The 14565-nt window shown below is 39.7% G+C and overlaps 1 protein-coding gene across 22 annotated transcripts in view; it reads left to right on the top strand.

The window, feature by feature from the left end:
* Window positions 1-14565, top strand: part of PTK2 (protein tyrosine kinase 2) — a 190250-nt gene that overhangs the window by 71918 nt on the left and 103767 nt on the right. For all 22 annotated transcript variants that reach the window (XM_088050960.1, XM_088050955.1, XM_088050950.1 and 19 more), the window contains one exon: window positions 9990-10216. In XM_088050960.1, coding sequence (XP_087907086.1) covers window positions 10022-10216 — 195 coding nt within the window. In that variant the 5' untranslated portion in view covers window positions 9990-10021. The remainder of the gene's footprint in view (window positions 1-9989; window positions 10217-14565) is intronic.

Consider the following 14565-nt stretch of genomic DNA (forward strand, 5'->3'; position numbering starts at 1 on the left):
ATTTTAAAATAAATTCAAGCATAGTAAGAGCACAGATTGCAAGTATTTAACTGAAGCTCAAGTGAAAGGTGTTTTAATTGCCAGATCCTTTTGGATTGTGTTCTCAGGCCAAGTCAATTCAGCATTTAAAAACTGCACATGTTTAAGTGCACCTCCTCCCCCCCCCTCCCCAATTAATATTCCTCTGTGTTCTAATAGAGACTTGAAGGAGGATGGATTGATAGCTCTGTGTGTGTGGTGTTGGCTTCTGGAGGTGTCTTGTTTGTGTAACACCAACTTAATTTATTGCCACCTGCTGTTTCTGCAAATGGTGAGATTGTCACACACAAATTGCATATTTCATCACTGCGATGGTGGGAATTGATTTATTGTTTCCAGGGAAATAACTGAATAGAAGAAAAATGCACAATAAAGTACATTGCATCTTTATGAGCTTCTTAATGTCTATCCATGATCAAATATATTCTAAAAAGTTGCAGTAAATTCTTTTGGGGCTAGCAAAACTTGCTGACTTGATGCCTTCAGGTTTGCCTGAATTTCTCAACCATGATGTTAAACCTGTCTCCCCATCTCCTTTGCTACCCTGCCATGATGAGGATGCGCTCACGCTGGTGGTTTGTGACCACAGACCTCAGTGCTGGTGGGTCTGTGCTTGTGTGTGTGCTAATTCACCAGGGATGGGCTGTCACAGAACCTGCAAAGACTCGATTTTACTTTGTTTTTGAAATGTGTAGCAGTTGAATTAGATATTTCTGATATTTCTGGCCCCATTCCGTGTTGTTTGAAATTAGATAACTGCCAGTAACAAATAAATATCTGCATTATATCAGCTGGGATGAGGTGGACTAGATGGAACAACCCAAACAGTTGCTTTAGTGGAGGAGGCTGATGTGGGTTTTGGCGCAGGCTGTGTTGTATTTATGGCTCATGTTGCAAAACATGATGAGGTTTTGACCCAGAATGTCTTCTGTCAGGGGAGGTTGGAGAGGAGATGAAAACAGTGCCATGTATACCGTGATCAATTATTCTTGTGGTGTTCCTGCATGATTCCTTCCACAATTGGAAGTGACAAACTGATGAAGCTTAATTGTATCCCTAAAGCTTATCTTGCTTTAGGGGATTGAACCCACCTCTTCCAGGTTCCAATTAATTTTTCTACTACAGACCCAATATTTTATCCTTTTAAGTACTAAATTCCATTTTCAGAGAACTCTCTTAAAGGAAGCCCTAAATTAAATATATTTCAACTGGTTGGAATGGCTTTCTTTCCCTGGTTTAAAAACTTCAGGAAGTAGTCACTTGGTTGGAAGTAAAATGGTCTAATTGCAGCTGTTACCTTCTTCACCTCAGAAGTTTTAACCCTTTTGGTCATTTGTGTCTCATGCAAAGCCAGATTTTTAGCTGATTCGACATAGATATTGGAGATGGTTCTAGGAAAAAATGCATTCGTTTTTCTAACATCAGTTCTTGGGTAAGCTGTTGTCTGACTCCTCTCTGTTTACTGCATGTTGAGGAAACCCCCAAAACACACATTCTGAACCCACTTTATATTGTAATCAAGTTATTTAAGTGAGAGCTTTCCCCTAAAATTGTGAATTCCTTATTTCTTAGTGCAGAATAAATGGCGAACTTCAGGACCTGTAGTATATTAGACATGCTTTATTTAATCTAAACTCAAGGAAGGTTCAGTAGCCCTGTGTTAGTAGATTGAAGGTAAAAGACTGAAAAATGCTTTGGGTGGAAGCCAAGGGTGTTTTCTTGGATGGTGCCAATTTTCAAAGCTTTTCAGTGTTGATGGTTCTATTCAGAGATTTAATGATGCATTCACTGGAAAACCCCACAAGAAACCTCATAACTTCATCGGGATTAAAAAGAGCAAAGGCACTGAATGTGCTTCCCATTAGCTGTGCAGCGGCACAGTACAGAAGTCCCTGTTTTTGGAGAGTGTGGCAACAAGGAACCCTGTCCAAAAGAGAATTCCAGCCGCAGTGAGGTGGTGAGTCCTGGGTTTAGATTCAGCCCTACACAGCATGTCAGGGGCGTCCACCTGGGATGAAAGCACTGATAGGGGATCCATAAATTGTGTTCTGATACAAAGCAATATGGAATCATTGGTGCTGACTCCAGAAGTCTGAAGAGGGCCCTGATGATCTGTTTGGAGTGGATGAAGTGTTTTAAACTGCTTTTTAAATTGCCTTTTTAAGGCTTTATTATGTTTTGTTGGGTTTTGTTATTTTTAATAAAAATCTTGAAATCATCTATACAGAAACATCTATATGTTTTCTGCTTCTAGCTTGACTTGGCCAGAGTACAGAGTAAAGAATCGCTTTTTTCTTCATTTCCGCTTGTACACCAGCGGCTGTTACTGGCTTTGAAAAACACCTGAGCCAGAATAGGCCTAAGGAAAACTTTTTACAGGTCGTTGAATTTTGTAATGGGCCATTATCATGCAAGGCAACAGGGAGGCTGTTGTCATGATGTTCCTCCTGAGCACCTAAGTGCCTTTTAGCTCATGGTTAAAATTATTAAAAGGGGTTAAAAATTAAAAGATAGTTGGAACATTTTGAATTGTAGATTGGGATGGTGTCATTCAGTAATATAAAACCAGGAAATCCCAGGTAAAATTGAATGGTGGCCAAATCCAAATTGATTGATGGTGCATAACTGGGATACCTCACTGCTCTCCTCAGCTGCTTCTAGTTTCAGGCACTTCTGGTTTTTAATTGCGGAGAAGCACAGTTGCATCATCACCAGTTCTCATTAGTTTTTACTATTCTAGAAGGACAGTAAACTCTTCCTGCTTGTATTTGCTTCAAAAGCAGTCTGGAAGAAGAACTGGGCTATGTGGATCCTTCTTGGAGCAGTATTTCAGACAGGAGTGTTAGAAAAGGTTATTTGAATTCATACAGCTTCCTTCAGTCTCATATTTTGATGTTTGTAGGAAGGGCTGCTGCCAACAAATAGTGCAGCTTCAAAATACATAGAAATTAATTTAAATTTTTATTTTAAAATTGCATGGTTGTTACTTGCTCATTTCTTTGGTGCCTTTTGAAATAAAACTGCACCCCTCTAATTCTCTAAAGCTTGCTAGAAACAAGCAACAGAAAATGCAAGGGGACATTAGTGTTTATTTGAATTTCAGTGCTGCCAAGGGACCACAGTGAAAGTTCAGAGTGCTGCTGAGAAATTAGGCGAGTATCTAACTGGGTACTGTGTTCTAATTAAAGCTTGTACAGACATTGATTTTCTTGTATTCCCAGCACAACTGATGTTTCATCACTATTTAATTTTTTAATATTAAAAATAGAAAACGGTGCCATCTCCAAAGGGAATTGCTGGTAGTGCAGATTATGTAATGTTGCAATAAAATTGGGTTAAACTGAGTGCTTAAAGGTACATTAGGGCTTAATCCTATGGGATTTTTGGTGAGAAGGATGAGGGAGGGGTGTTTTGAGTGCAGGGTGGACAAATACGAGACATCTTGGGACATTTGAAAAATTGGTTACTTGATAGGACAATTGTTTAGCTATTGATCAGTCCCCTGAAACTTTGTCAGTCCTGTCATTTCAAGGTGCAGCTACCCCAGTAACAGCCACTGTTTCTCTGGCTCTCAGCAAAATCCACTCGAGTTCTTCAGCAGCCTTTGTCCATAGCAGCTGTACAGGAATATGCCACGGTTTCATTTAATTTAGGTAATACAGTTATTTATTCATGGTTTGTTTTATTATTGATTTCTAATGAGTTATACTTGTCTTACCTTTACAGGCCCAGGATTGTCGTATTGCTTCACTTCATGTGGGTCTTGTAGTTCATGCTGTCTCTGAATTCCTCCTTCATGCTCCCTTGAACACTGAATCTCCTAAAACATAGTTATAATTGAAATAAATGTTTCCATATTGGCAATTTGTATTGCTAAACTTGTTTGACTTTGGTCTGTATTATCTTTGAACTGTATTGAGACATAGATTTAGTAACTGCAATATTCAAGCAAAATTCCCTGAGGGGAAAAAATTGAATTGCCAGTACTGTTTTTCCATTTCATACTGATACAGTGAAGTACTTGGTGAGATGATTTATCTAAAGTAGGTAATAAGAACTTGATTTTAAAATTATTTTAATGTTTCTGGCTTTATACGTTGACCTGAGAGCCTTGATAAATGCTTTTGGCTGCATATACTATACTTAAAAATGCATATATTTAGAGGAGTATGGAGAAAACAGTGACCAGGAGGGGATTAAAAAGAGGCAGCAAGATAAATAAACAAACAAATAAATAAATAAATAAATGTGTTCTTGGATGTAGTCATAGCAAATATTACTAAGACCAGTGAACTTAGCTGAAAGGCAGAGTAAAGTGGAACAAAAGATTGCTCCTTTTTTCTTCTGCTTTTGAACATCAGCATTAGCTGAAAGAAAAAGCACAAGAAAAATAAACTCAGCAGGGAGCAAACAGGGACATTCCAATATGACTTACGGAAATAGCTGGAATAACTGAATGCCATTGAAGGCTAAAGTGATGATAGAAGGAAGAAATAATCCTTCTCCTTTCTTTCTACATTCGTTCCTAATTTGAAGTCACAAACCTGATGGTTTTCTCCAGGTTTCATCCTTAAATGTGCAACAAGATGTTGACATCAAGGAAATGTAAAAAGAACTTGTTACACACCTGGCATGTTGGCTGCTTCTCTCCTGTGGCATGGATGTGTTTGTATCTGGTGATGGAATACCAAAAGTCAGCAAAGTGCTGACTCTCAACATAGGCCCCAAAAATACAGTCTTTGTCATGGGGATCGTAGTTAAAATTGTACTTAACACCTTTCCTGTCTGTGAGGTTGAGATAGTCAAGTTAATACTTGCAAGGTGAGTTACAGCAGGATTTAATACAAGCTGTGAAAATTGATTGAGCTTGAAATGCATGAGATGTTTACTCTCTGATGTGAGATGTATTATGGATAATTTATGATTTTAGAGTGTGAAATAAATTCTTAATTTAGTTTTTATCGCCAAATAACTAAATTTCAGAGGTTGCAGGGCACCTGTGGAGATTTGTCCAATGCCTCTGCTTAGAGCAGGATCACGCTACAGCAGGTTGCTCAGGCCTGGGTCCAGCTGTGATTTGAATATCCACAGATTGAGATTCCCTAACCTCTGGGCAACCTGTTGCAGTGTTCAGCCACCTGTGTAGTGCAAAATCTTTCTCTTAATACTTAAAATGGGAGTTCCTGTTTTGTTCCTCTATGCCCATTGATTCATGTCCTCACTGGGCACCACTGGGAAGTCTGGCTCCATCTTTACTCATATTTATGTACATTTGGAAAATCCCCCTTAGGTTTTCTTCCCCAGACCAAACCATTCCATTTCTCTGAACCCTTCCTTGTATGACAGACACTCAAATTCATGAACTGATTTTGTGGTCCTTCATTGGACTGTCTCCATTATGTCCATGTCTCTCTTGTCAGGATGGTGCTGGCTCATGGTTGGCTGCTTGTCCACCAAGACATCCAGCTCCTCTGCAGAGCTACTTTCCAGTCAGTCTGTCTGGTAAAGCAGCATTGTTTCTCAAATGTGCAAGCAATCTAAAGGCTTTTATTTTCTCTAACAGTTGTAATATTTGAAAGTATTTGAAATCTTGCAGGAGGATTATTATACCAGGACCAGAGAACAAAATGAACTCTGAATTCTTACTGTATTTTTATAGATTCTTATTTTTTTCTGATAGATTTTATAGATTCTTTCAGATTTCTATAGGTTTGAGTTTAGATGGACCAAGTTATTGTGCAGAAATGCCACCTGGAAGGAGCTTTAGCTCATAGATGTCGATGCCTTCAAGCCTAAGATGGGGGTCAGAATGTGGAGTTAAAGAATAATAAGATTTCATGGTATCTACAAAGGACAATGTGGAGTCACAGTGTGAATAATTACAATTTGGTTCCTTGTAACATGAACTTGTTAGTGCTGCGTTGTTGGCCATCAGCCAACACTAATAAGAGAAAGTGTTGTTTATTTTTTAAATTATTTTCTATTATCAAAGTGCTGATGTTGAAGACATTATTTGCATTGAAACCATTTCCCTTATGAGATGACTCTGCTATCGCTTTATTAACCAATTTGCAGTTAATTGATTTAAATATTTTTTAATGACTTTTGACTGTCTCGTTAGTGGAAATGATTTAATTTCTGAGTTCTCAAAGCTGGTAGTGAAACGTGACTTAAAACTTTGATTGTGCTACTGGAAGTCATAACACTGACTTTGTTTCTGATATAGTCAGCAAATGTGGGAGTGTGTCAGGAGGAGTCACATTGAGAGGAAATGACTTCTAGAAAGATGCGATTTGCCTAAATCTCAGGTAGTCCCACCACAGTAAAGAAAATCCATCTGAGCAATGATGCATATTGTGCTGTAGTCTGTTAACAGCCGCAACATCTCAGCAGACATACTCGGTATCACCAGGCCGGGGCTGGTTTGCTTTGCTCCTTCCTCAGTCTTGGAATAGTCCTTGACATTACTGAGAAATCTGTGTGATTTCTCTGAAGTGCAAGCACTGGGAGAACAATAGTCTTTCCTCTTGGAAGCTCTAAGGGATGCTGGCACAGAGCCTTTCATACAAAGAAGTTTGACCATGCTTGACTTTAGACCGTTAGCCTTTTATATGACAAGATCCAATAAAATACAGTAGAATTAAGTCATGGAATCATGGAATGGTTTGGGTTGGGAGGGACCTTGAAGGTCACCTAGTTCTAACTTCCCTGCCATGGGTAATAGCTCCTTCTACTAGACCAGGTTGTTGTGTCCAAAATTTCTGATTTACATATAATCTAAATCTGCCTTCTTTTAGTTGACTGTGGCTTGTTTCTGGCCCATGGTAGAACACACTACCTGTCTGTTTAATACCAAGAGGATTAAAGCTGCTCATTTAAACTGAGATGTGTAATTGCAGCATTACACACCAGTCTGGTTTGAATTTAGAACAGCCCAAATAAGCATCGTGGTGGTGTTATCTGAGCTTTCTTTGTATCCTGGCAACTCTTGTAAAATAGTTGTTTAACAGCAGCTGTGTTTTACAGAGTTTTGGCCTAGGGCAGAGTTTTACAGTCACATTACAAGCTCAAACCCAGGGGCTGGTTTTAATGGGAATATTAATAGGTCCATAACCAGAGATATGGCATGTGTTTCTATACCTGGAGCTATCAGATTTATGGCTGCTTTGGTGCTTCATAAAGTAAACGTTGGGCTTTTTAAAAGAATTTGTAAGGAACCAGCTATGATCGAATTCTGAAGGGAAACTGCTACTCTGATTTTGTGGAGGAGGTCGTTTTACTTTGAAGAACCTCTGTGAAATATAACCTTGTGAAAACAGACCCCGTACCCAGTACTGTCAGTCTGATGTCTAATTCCACATTTTGATGAATATGGAAGCATCATGATAGTGTTTTGCCTGTCCATTGAAATGACATCTTGTAAGAGCACATCAGTATGTAGGCACTGGAGTCTTGCATTGCTTTCCTTTTTGCTGCTCCCAAGGGGTGCAGATTGTCCATATTTAAGCCTATGGCTAGATATCTAAATGCTTGGTTTGGTGTTCCCTGGTAGCTTTTCTCCGTTCTTCCACAAGGCCACATAAAACCTGATGAATGTGTGTATTAAGTGGATGGAGCGTGGTGAATCAATACTAAAGTGGGCATTCTTTAGGTTCTCCTCTAAAAAAATGACTCACTTTGTGTTGTAGCAATTCTCCCTGCTATCTGCTTATGTAAACTTTAAATAAAACTCAGCAGTTTTTACTAGTGACCTTGAGGTAGGGTGGGTTGTTCTGAAGGTTGCAGAGCATCCTGCACAAGGTCAGTGGTCTTGTCTGAGCCTGAAAACTGCAATTTCATTCCAAGCAATTGGACCATTCATCTGCCTGAATTTGGCCTGGTGAAACTCCCCTCCCTGCGGACCTTTGGGGTTTAGCAATGGCTATTTTAGCCTTACAGGAAAGGAGTCCTGCAGTTTGGAACTTGCCCCGTCCTGTTGTCTTGGTGTTACTGTGCCAGAGGGGAGATTTTTGTGCTGGTTTCAGCTTTAAAGTCGATGCTTGTATGAAAACAGCTGCTGGCTCCTTTGGTGAGGAGAAGTCAAAGAGTTGCTGAGGAGCTCCTGGCATTTTCAGATCTGAGAAGTGAAGAGGAGAGGCTTTAATGTGGGCCTAAGGTTGGCTTAATTCATTTGTATTGATGGCCAGAAAAGAGGAACAATAAAACTGTAGTGGTTTCTTGAGTTTTCACAGAGATAGGGAACTCTGGCAAGTGGGGAAAGTTCCTTGAGCATCAGACACTGTGGGAGTGTTGGGAGAAGCATCTCCTTGGCTTCTCTTACCATCTTCCCTGAGGGCAGGACATTAGAGGCCTTTTGTCTGTCCAGTGTAAGTTCTTACCATTTCCTTGGATGAATGTAATTCAACCATTTATTCAAGAAGTAAAGACATCCTGTCCAGATGGGCTATTGTTTCTTCTTTATCTGGAGGGTCTGAATTAGATAGATGCTTAAGACTTTCAATAGGCTTTTAGCCTCCCAAATGCTGTTATCTACAGTCTGAAGATTTCAAGCCTTGATATTGCTGGTGCTAATTCCTGTTAACTGAGCTCATGGTGTGTTTTGACCGTGGCTGGTGTTGCCGCCAGCTGCTGCTGGAGGGGGGATGCTCTACCTCACCCTGATAGTGGCTGCTTCTGCTTCTCTTCCTGTTTGGCAGCTTCAGGCAGCTGTGGCATGAAACTAAGCCAGTCTTGAAAATTAAATCACCTGGGTTTTTGTTTTAATTTTTTTTTTCCCTGATAGTTTTCTGAGCCAGTTTTTGGGAACGTCAGCAGAGTACGGTGGCAGGGCGATAGCTGAAGCTCTGAGGGCCAGCCAGGCATTACAGGAGCTCAGCTGGAAGCAGGAGTCTCTTGTGCCTCTCAGTGAAGTGAATCAGGGATCAGGCGTTCCATTTACTGCCAGGAAGAAGTTCAGAGTACTATGCCGAGAAGATCAAGTTTAGTTTATTTTTAACTTCACATTTTTAAAACTGCCTCCCTACTGGCTTCTGGCTGTGAGGAGGAGGAGATTGGGAAAGCTCTGTGCACTTGTCCAAGCCCTGGAGCAAAGCCCTGCAGTCCTTTGCTCTCTGCAGCCAGCAGACTGGAGTGATGCTCTAGACTGCCAGGCAGGGAGGAGGTACTCTTTGCTCTTTTTCTCTTGGACTGCACTGGCTTTGCAGACACCATCTGCTTGTGGCTGACTAATTAGGAGCAGTAGCCAAGAGGCAATTTTCTTCTTTCTCCTTTGACATGCAGACTCATACCATGGTCTGTGCCTTTTGCCATTAGACTATGACATCAGGCTGGTGGAAGATAAAACTTAGCCACTTGTTCAGGAATTGCTGAGAGGAGGGATAACTGTGTTCCTTATGGTTCCTCACTGAACAATGAACTTCGATCTGGATGGTTTTGTGTCCCACTGGTTCTCAAAGTAGTACAAAAGGAGTGAAGTTTTTTGTGTTTTAGCCTTGAAACATGAGAGCCTGGTGTTGGTGTGTGGCTTCTTAGTGGAGAGCCTCCAGTTCAGTGTTGGGGTTTCCTTATGCCTCTTTAGAGGCTTTTTGTAAGACTTGGCAGATTTTTGGAATGAAAACTCCTGTTTGAACTGGAAGCTGGTATTTGGTGTTGAAGGCTTTGTCAGTGACCCTGGGTTATGTCACTGAGAAACAAATGAAAGAGGTTTTGCTGAAGATACCACTTTTGTAAATAATTGTGGTGCTCAAGATCAGATCACTTGCTCCAAGGGGCTTGAAGTTTCTCTGGTATTCAGCTGAGTAGGTTTTTACGTTTGTAAATACATAAATATTTTAATTGCTTTCCAAAAACGAAGTGAATCTTTGTGGTTTTTTGGTAAATGCCTTGTATGAAGAAGTATTAAGATTCATGCATAACTAAAATGAATTTCTTTCTTGTTTTCCTTTCCCTAGAATATGACAGATACCTAGCATCTAGCAAAACCATGGCAGCAGCTTACCTTGACCCAAACTTGAATCACACCCCAAGTTCAGGTGCAAAGACTCACCTCAGTACTGGGATGGAGCGTTCCCCAGGGGCCATGGAACGAGTCCTGAAGGTTTTCCACTACTTTGAAAACAGCAGTGAACCGACCACGTGGGCCAGCATTATCCGGCATGGAGATGCTACTGATGTCAGAGTAAGTCTGTTTTTAACATTTTTATGCCATCTTTAGGGTTAAGTGTTATCTTAACATATGGGAGGTAAAAATCTGGAAGCAAACAAATAAAAAAGTTTCATGGTTAATTTTAAAAGAATTTTGACTTGTTGTATATTTTGAGTTAAATTCAGAAACTTTTCAGTGGTACCAACCTGTGTGACACCTCAGGGCAGGAATGAGAAGCTGGGATGAAAGTGACATTAAATGACATTTTGCATTTTTTAAAGAAATAATAAGAAATTAATGTGTTTAATGTAAAATGTGTGTATTTATGTGCTGAAAATGTTTAAATATAATGTGTACGTCACTTAGGGAAAGAAATGCTGTTTGGAAGTGTGGGAAAATGGAGCTCTGAAGAGTCCCTTTTTTCACCCCAGAAAGTATTTTTGTCCATCCTCTCTCCCTGGTAGTCACCTGCTGCTTGTATTTTTACAATATTGTGCTTCAGTTCATCAATGGAAAAAACCCAAAGGTTGTTACTTTTTAAAGAATAAATATCTGTAATCTTAGAGTTCTGTGGAAATGTTATATATGCATGAAAACACTTTATTGTGAACTTACATCCACTCTGATTCTGAGATCTTATGTTTTCTGCATTTATCCTTGAAATTTTTGAGGTATTATGGTATCTAAACTGTAACGAAGCCCAGTTTAATGTGTCAAATGCTTTTGTGGTTTGCTTGTTTTTTAATTATCCTCCAAGAGCAGAATCTTGCAGGGTGGTAGGTGGTGTGCGGGGTTGTTTCCTGCTGCGAGGTACTTGTTGTAGAAGCAGGTCCCCATCTGCTCCTTCCAACAGTTCTTCCAATTCAACTGCAAGGACATGATTCTGCTGGAGGGAGAGAGTTGTCATGGAGTGAAGGAAACTTGTTTTCCCCTTCTGCCCTCTATTAAGTTTCCTTTGTGCCAGAGAAAATGAAATTAAAAGAAAAAAAAGCTAAATAGTTTGGAATGTTTATCTCCCTGCTGCAGTGTTTATTTCCTATCATGGCTGCAAGTGCAAAGCCCCAGGAGTATTCCTCAGTGGAGGAGGTCTTGTGATCTTTATCACAGACCTGTGAAATCCAGGGATTTTCTTTGGTGATGATCAGAAAATCTGTCTCTTGTCAATTCAGTAAGCTCCTATATGTGTTTGGGGATAATTTGGTGAGTGGACAGAACAGAGGTTTAACAACAGGAATCATAAGTTGCATACATTTTTTATGTGGAGTAAAGATTTTTTGGGTGCCACTTGAAACGTTTTTGCTACCTGACTTAATTATTAATGGTTTGCTATCTCTAATCTGATTGATTTGTTTCATAAAGTGCATTACTTAGTACAAGAGGAGGAAAACTATGTGTTAGTACGTTTTTAACCTTGCAAACCTCTTCTGTGGATAAATGTCCATGGCTCTTGATGTGGTACTTGAAATGGAGGCTGTTTTTCCAGAGAAGTATGTAAAACCCTGGAAAACAAAAGCAGAGATTAAATCTATATTTTTCCAGCTCAGGAATACCAGTGGTTATGGACTTTAAGGATACAAAAACTTGGAGTTGCTGTAAGAAATTTGGTGCTGGGTTCTTTTGGCAGTTATGTATCATTTTTTAAAGCAAGAATATGCCATTTTTTTTTTATAAAAGCAAGATCAAAAGAACAGGCACATAGCAGTTACTTGAGGCTTGTCTTAATTTTTAATTTTTTCATGTACTTTTAATTGGATGTATGTTTCCAAAAAGAATGGGATTTTTGTATTGTTCTGATGGGTAGCTGTTAAACTTCCTTCTTTAATGAATGTCCTTCTTTTGTTATTTTGTTAAACTGGGACAGTGACTGTTGAATGTGAATGTGCAGGTAGTAAAGGTCTAGCACTGATGTATTACCATGACATTTATTTTAGAAACAGTAAACCCTTGTTGGAGTACAAGCCTACATTCCATTGGAATGACTGCTGTTCGACCAAGCTGAATAATTTAAGATTAAAATAGCCTGTAAGGTTTTTATGCCTCCTTTTGTGGAGGAGACATCTGCCATTTCTTCTGAATTACAACCTGAGGGAGGAGACTGGAGCTGGGTTTGTTTCCAAGGAGCTCTGAAGGAATATTCAAAGGTGAATGTCTTTGAGACAGCTCTGCAATTAAAAGAAAAAGAATAAAGGTCTTCCAAGACTACTCCCTGGTCAGCACAGCTTCTGGGGTGATAGCCGGGGAACATTTCCAGTGTTTGGGGTGCATTCCCAGTGTTAGAAGTCTGACTTGGTCTGAAATCTCCAGATGAGCTAATTAAAGGTGTTTCTGCAGCTAAAGCCAGAGGACTTTAGGGAATGTACCCAGGGAAAGTAAAGTTGGAATTTTCTTTCCTGATTTGTGGTTCCTAACATAATCTATTTCTAACAAAGTGTGGTTTGCCTTTGTGAATGAAGGATGTGTTAGACAGTCAAAGCAGTGAGGAAAGCCTTTTCCTCTCAAAAAAAAAAAACCCCAAAAAAAAAACCAAAAAAAAAAAGAAAAAGATATTATATCCTAAGCATAGAGTAGAAACAGTGATTTATCTGTATACCTTCTGTACAATTCCTTGGTCATGAAGGGAAACACTTTTCATTAAAACTCAGGTAGTTAAACTCATATGAACAGAACTCAGCTTTCTGTAGGAGTCCCTTAAAAGGCTGGACTGTGATTTCCTTGCTGCTTGTCTTAAAATATCTTTCACCAAGACAACAGTGTGGCTACATGTAGGCTTTGCTTTGAGGAGAACTTTAGGCTGTGGACCTCTGCTTATTATGGATGGATTTAGTCCCTCAAAGACAGCTGTTTCCTCAGAGTGAAGGCTGTGCCCTGCTGTGGATTCAAGAGCAGCTTCTCAATTCTGGGAAGTACATTCTTGGATTTCAAAGAGCTGGCATGTTCTCTTTACCCTCTTTTTCTTTGGTGTTATACTAAACACATGCTTAATTTCTAAAAGCAAGAAAAGGCTTTTATGAATGTGCAAACAGTGGTCTCCTCCTGTGAATTTGTATGTAGGCACAGCCAAGCATTTGCCAGGGGAAGAAAGGTTGTTTGTCTTCACTGTTTATCTTGGTATGGCTTGTTTGGATGTGGTGTCTAGGTGCTTATGCACAAAGGGATTTCTAGGCTTTGGGCTTGGAGAGAATGCAGGGCATGCTCTGCCCTGCTCACTGCCTCAGGTGTGGCATGTGAGGAGGTGGGTGTTGCTGAGATGGAATTTTTTGGTTTCAAGTGCACCCTGAAAGTAAACACTGCCACCATGTCTTGATCAGCACTTAGAAAATCACCTCTGTTTTCAGATGTGGTTGAAGATGAATTGTAACCATAATTAAAAAAATAATTAAAAATGCATGGAGCTGATTGAGTAGGTAGAGAAGATCTAGGATTTTTAGAAAACAGACATTGGGAAGCCTTCTGTGAGTCTTTACAGGTGACTTCTGGTGAAGTGCAGATCTTCTGTGCGGTCTCATTTTCCATCCCAGTGGTGCTCAGCTTGCATCAGTGATACCTTTTTAAAAACTTCTAGCCTTTAAAGCTTGTCCTTGATTCTTATCTAGTAGTTGTGAGAAGTAAATACATTATTTATGTGGAAATAACAACCACAAATCTCAAACCATGTTATTGCCAGATATGTATCATACGTTGATTCTCAGAAAGTTTTTTTTTCTTCCAATTTTGTTATACTGTCTGGAACTTAAGCTGGATAGAGATAGCATTAAAACTTTTAACCTGTCAGATTTGTCCTTATTTTTGTAGTTGGAGAGAAGCGTGGTTAGAGCTCTTGAACAAATAAAGATAGTGTTTAGGGTTCTCTTAACCTGTTCACAATTCAAATGTCCTTTTCTTCCTTTTCTATGCAGTACCACCTTGAAATGTCAGCTTCCTTAATGTTGACAGAGTAAGAACTCAAAAAGCTGAATTTAAAAAGTACATCCTTAGCAAAGAGGAAGGACATTACCTAACATTAAAAAACCCTAAATGCAAGGAGCATACCTTGGCTACATCCCATCCCATTTGTGAAAAGGCAAGAGCAAATTAATCGGCTTCCCTACCCACATGCAAATTCTTACTTCTCACAGGTGGAAGGCATGTGTGCAGGTTGGAAATTTGTGTATTCAGGTCTGTTCCCTAAGCTGAAACCTTCAGGGGAAGGGCTGAAGCACATTCTTAATGTGCTTATTCGTGCACGGATTACCTGCTTTAGTGAAGACCCTGCTTCAGGGTCTTCACTAAAGCAGTTAATTCAGCAGTGTTACTGTGTTCCTGTGTGCTGCATCTTCTTTCCTGTTTGCCTCTGCTGTTCAGCCCATGCTGTACTTTCACCTATTGCTGCAAGAGAACAGAGT

This window comes from Pseudopodoces humilis, chromosome 1, assembly GCF_049639895.1.
Source record: "Pseudopodoces humilis isolate 2021_Gansu_Grassland_sample_001 chromosome 1, ASM4963989v1, whole genome shotgun sequence".
Taxonomy (NCBI): Eukaryota; Metazoa; Chordata; class Aves; order Passeriformes; family Paridae; genus Pseudopodoces; species Pseudopodoces humilis.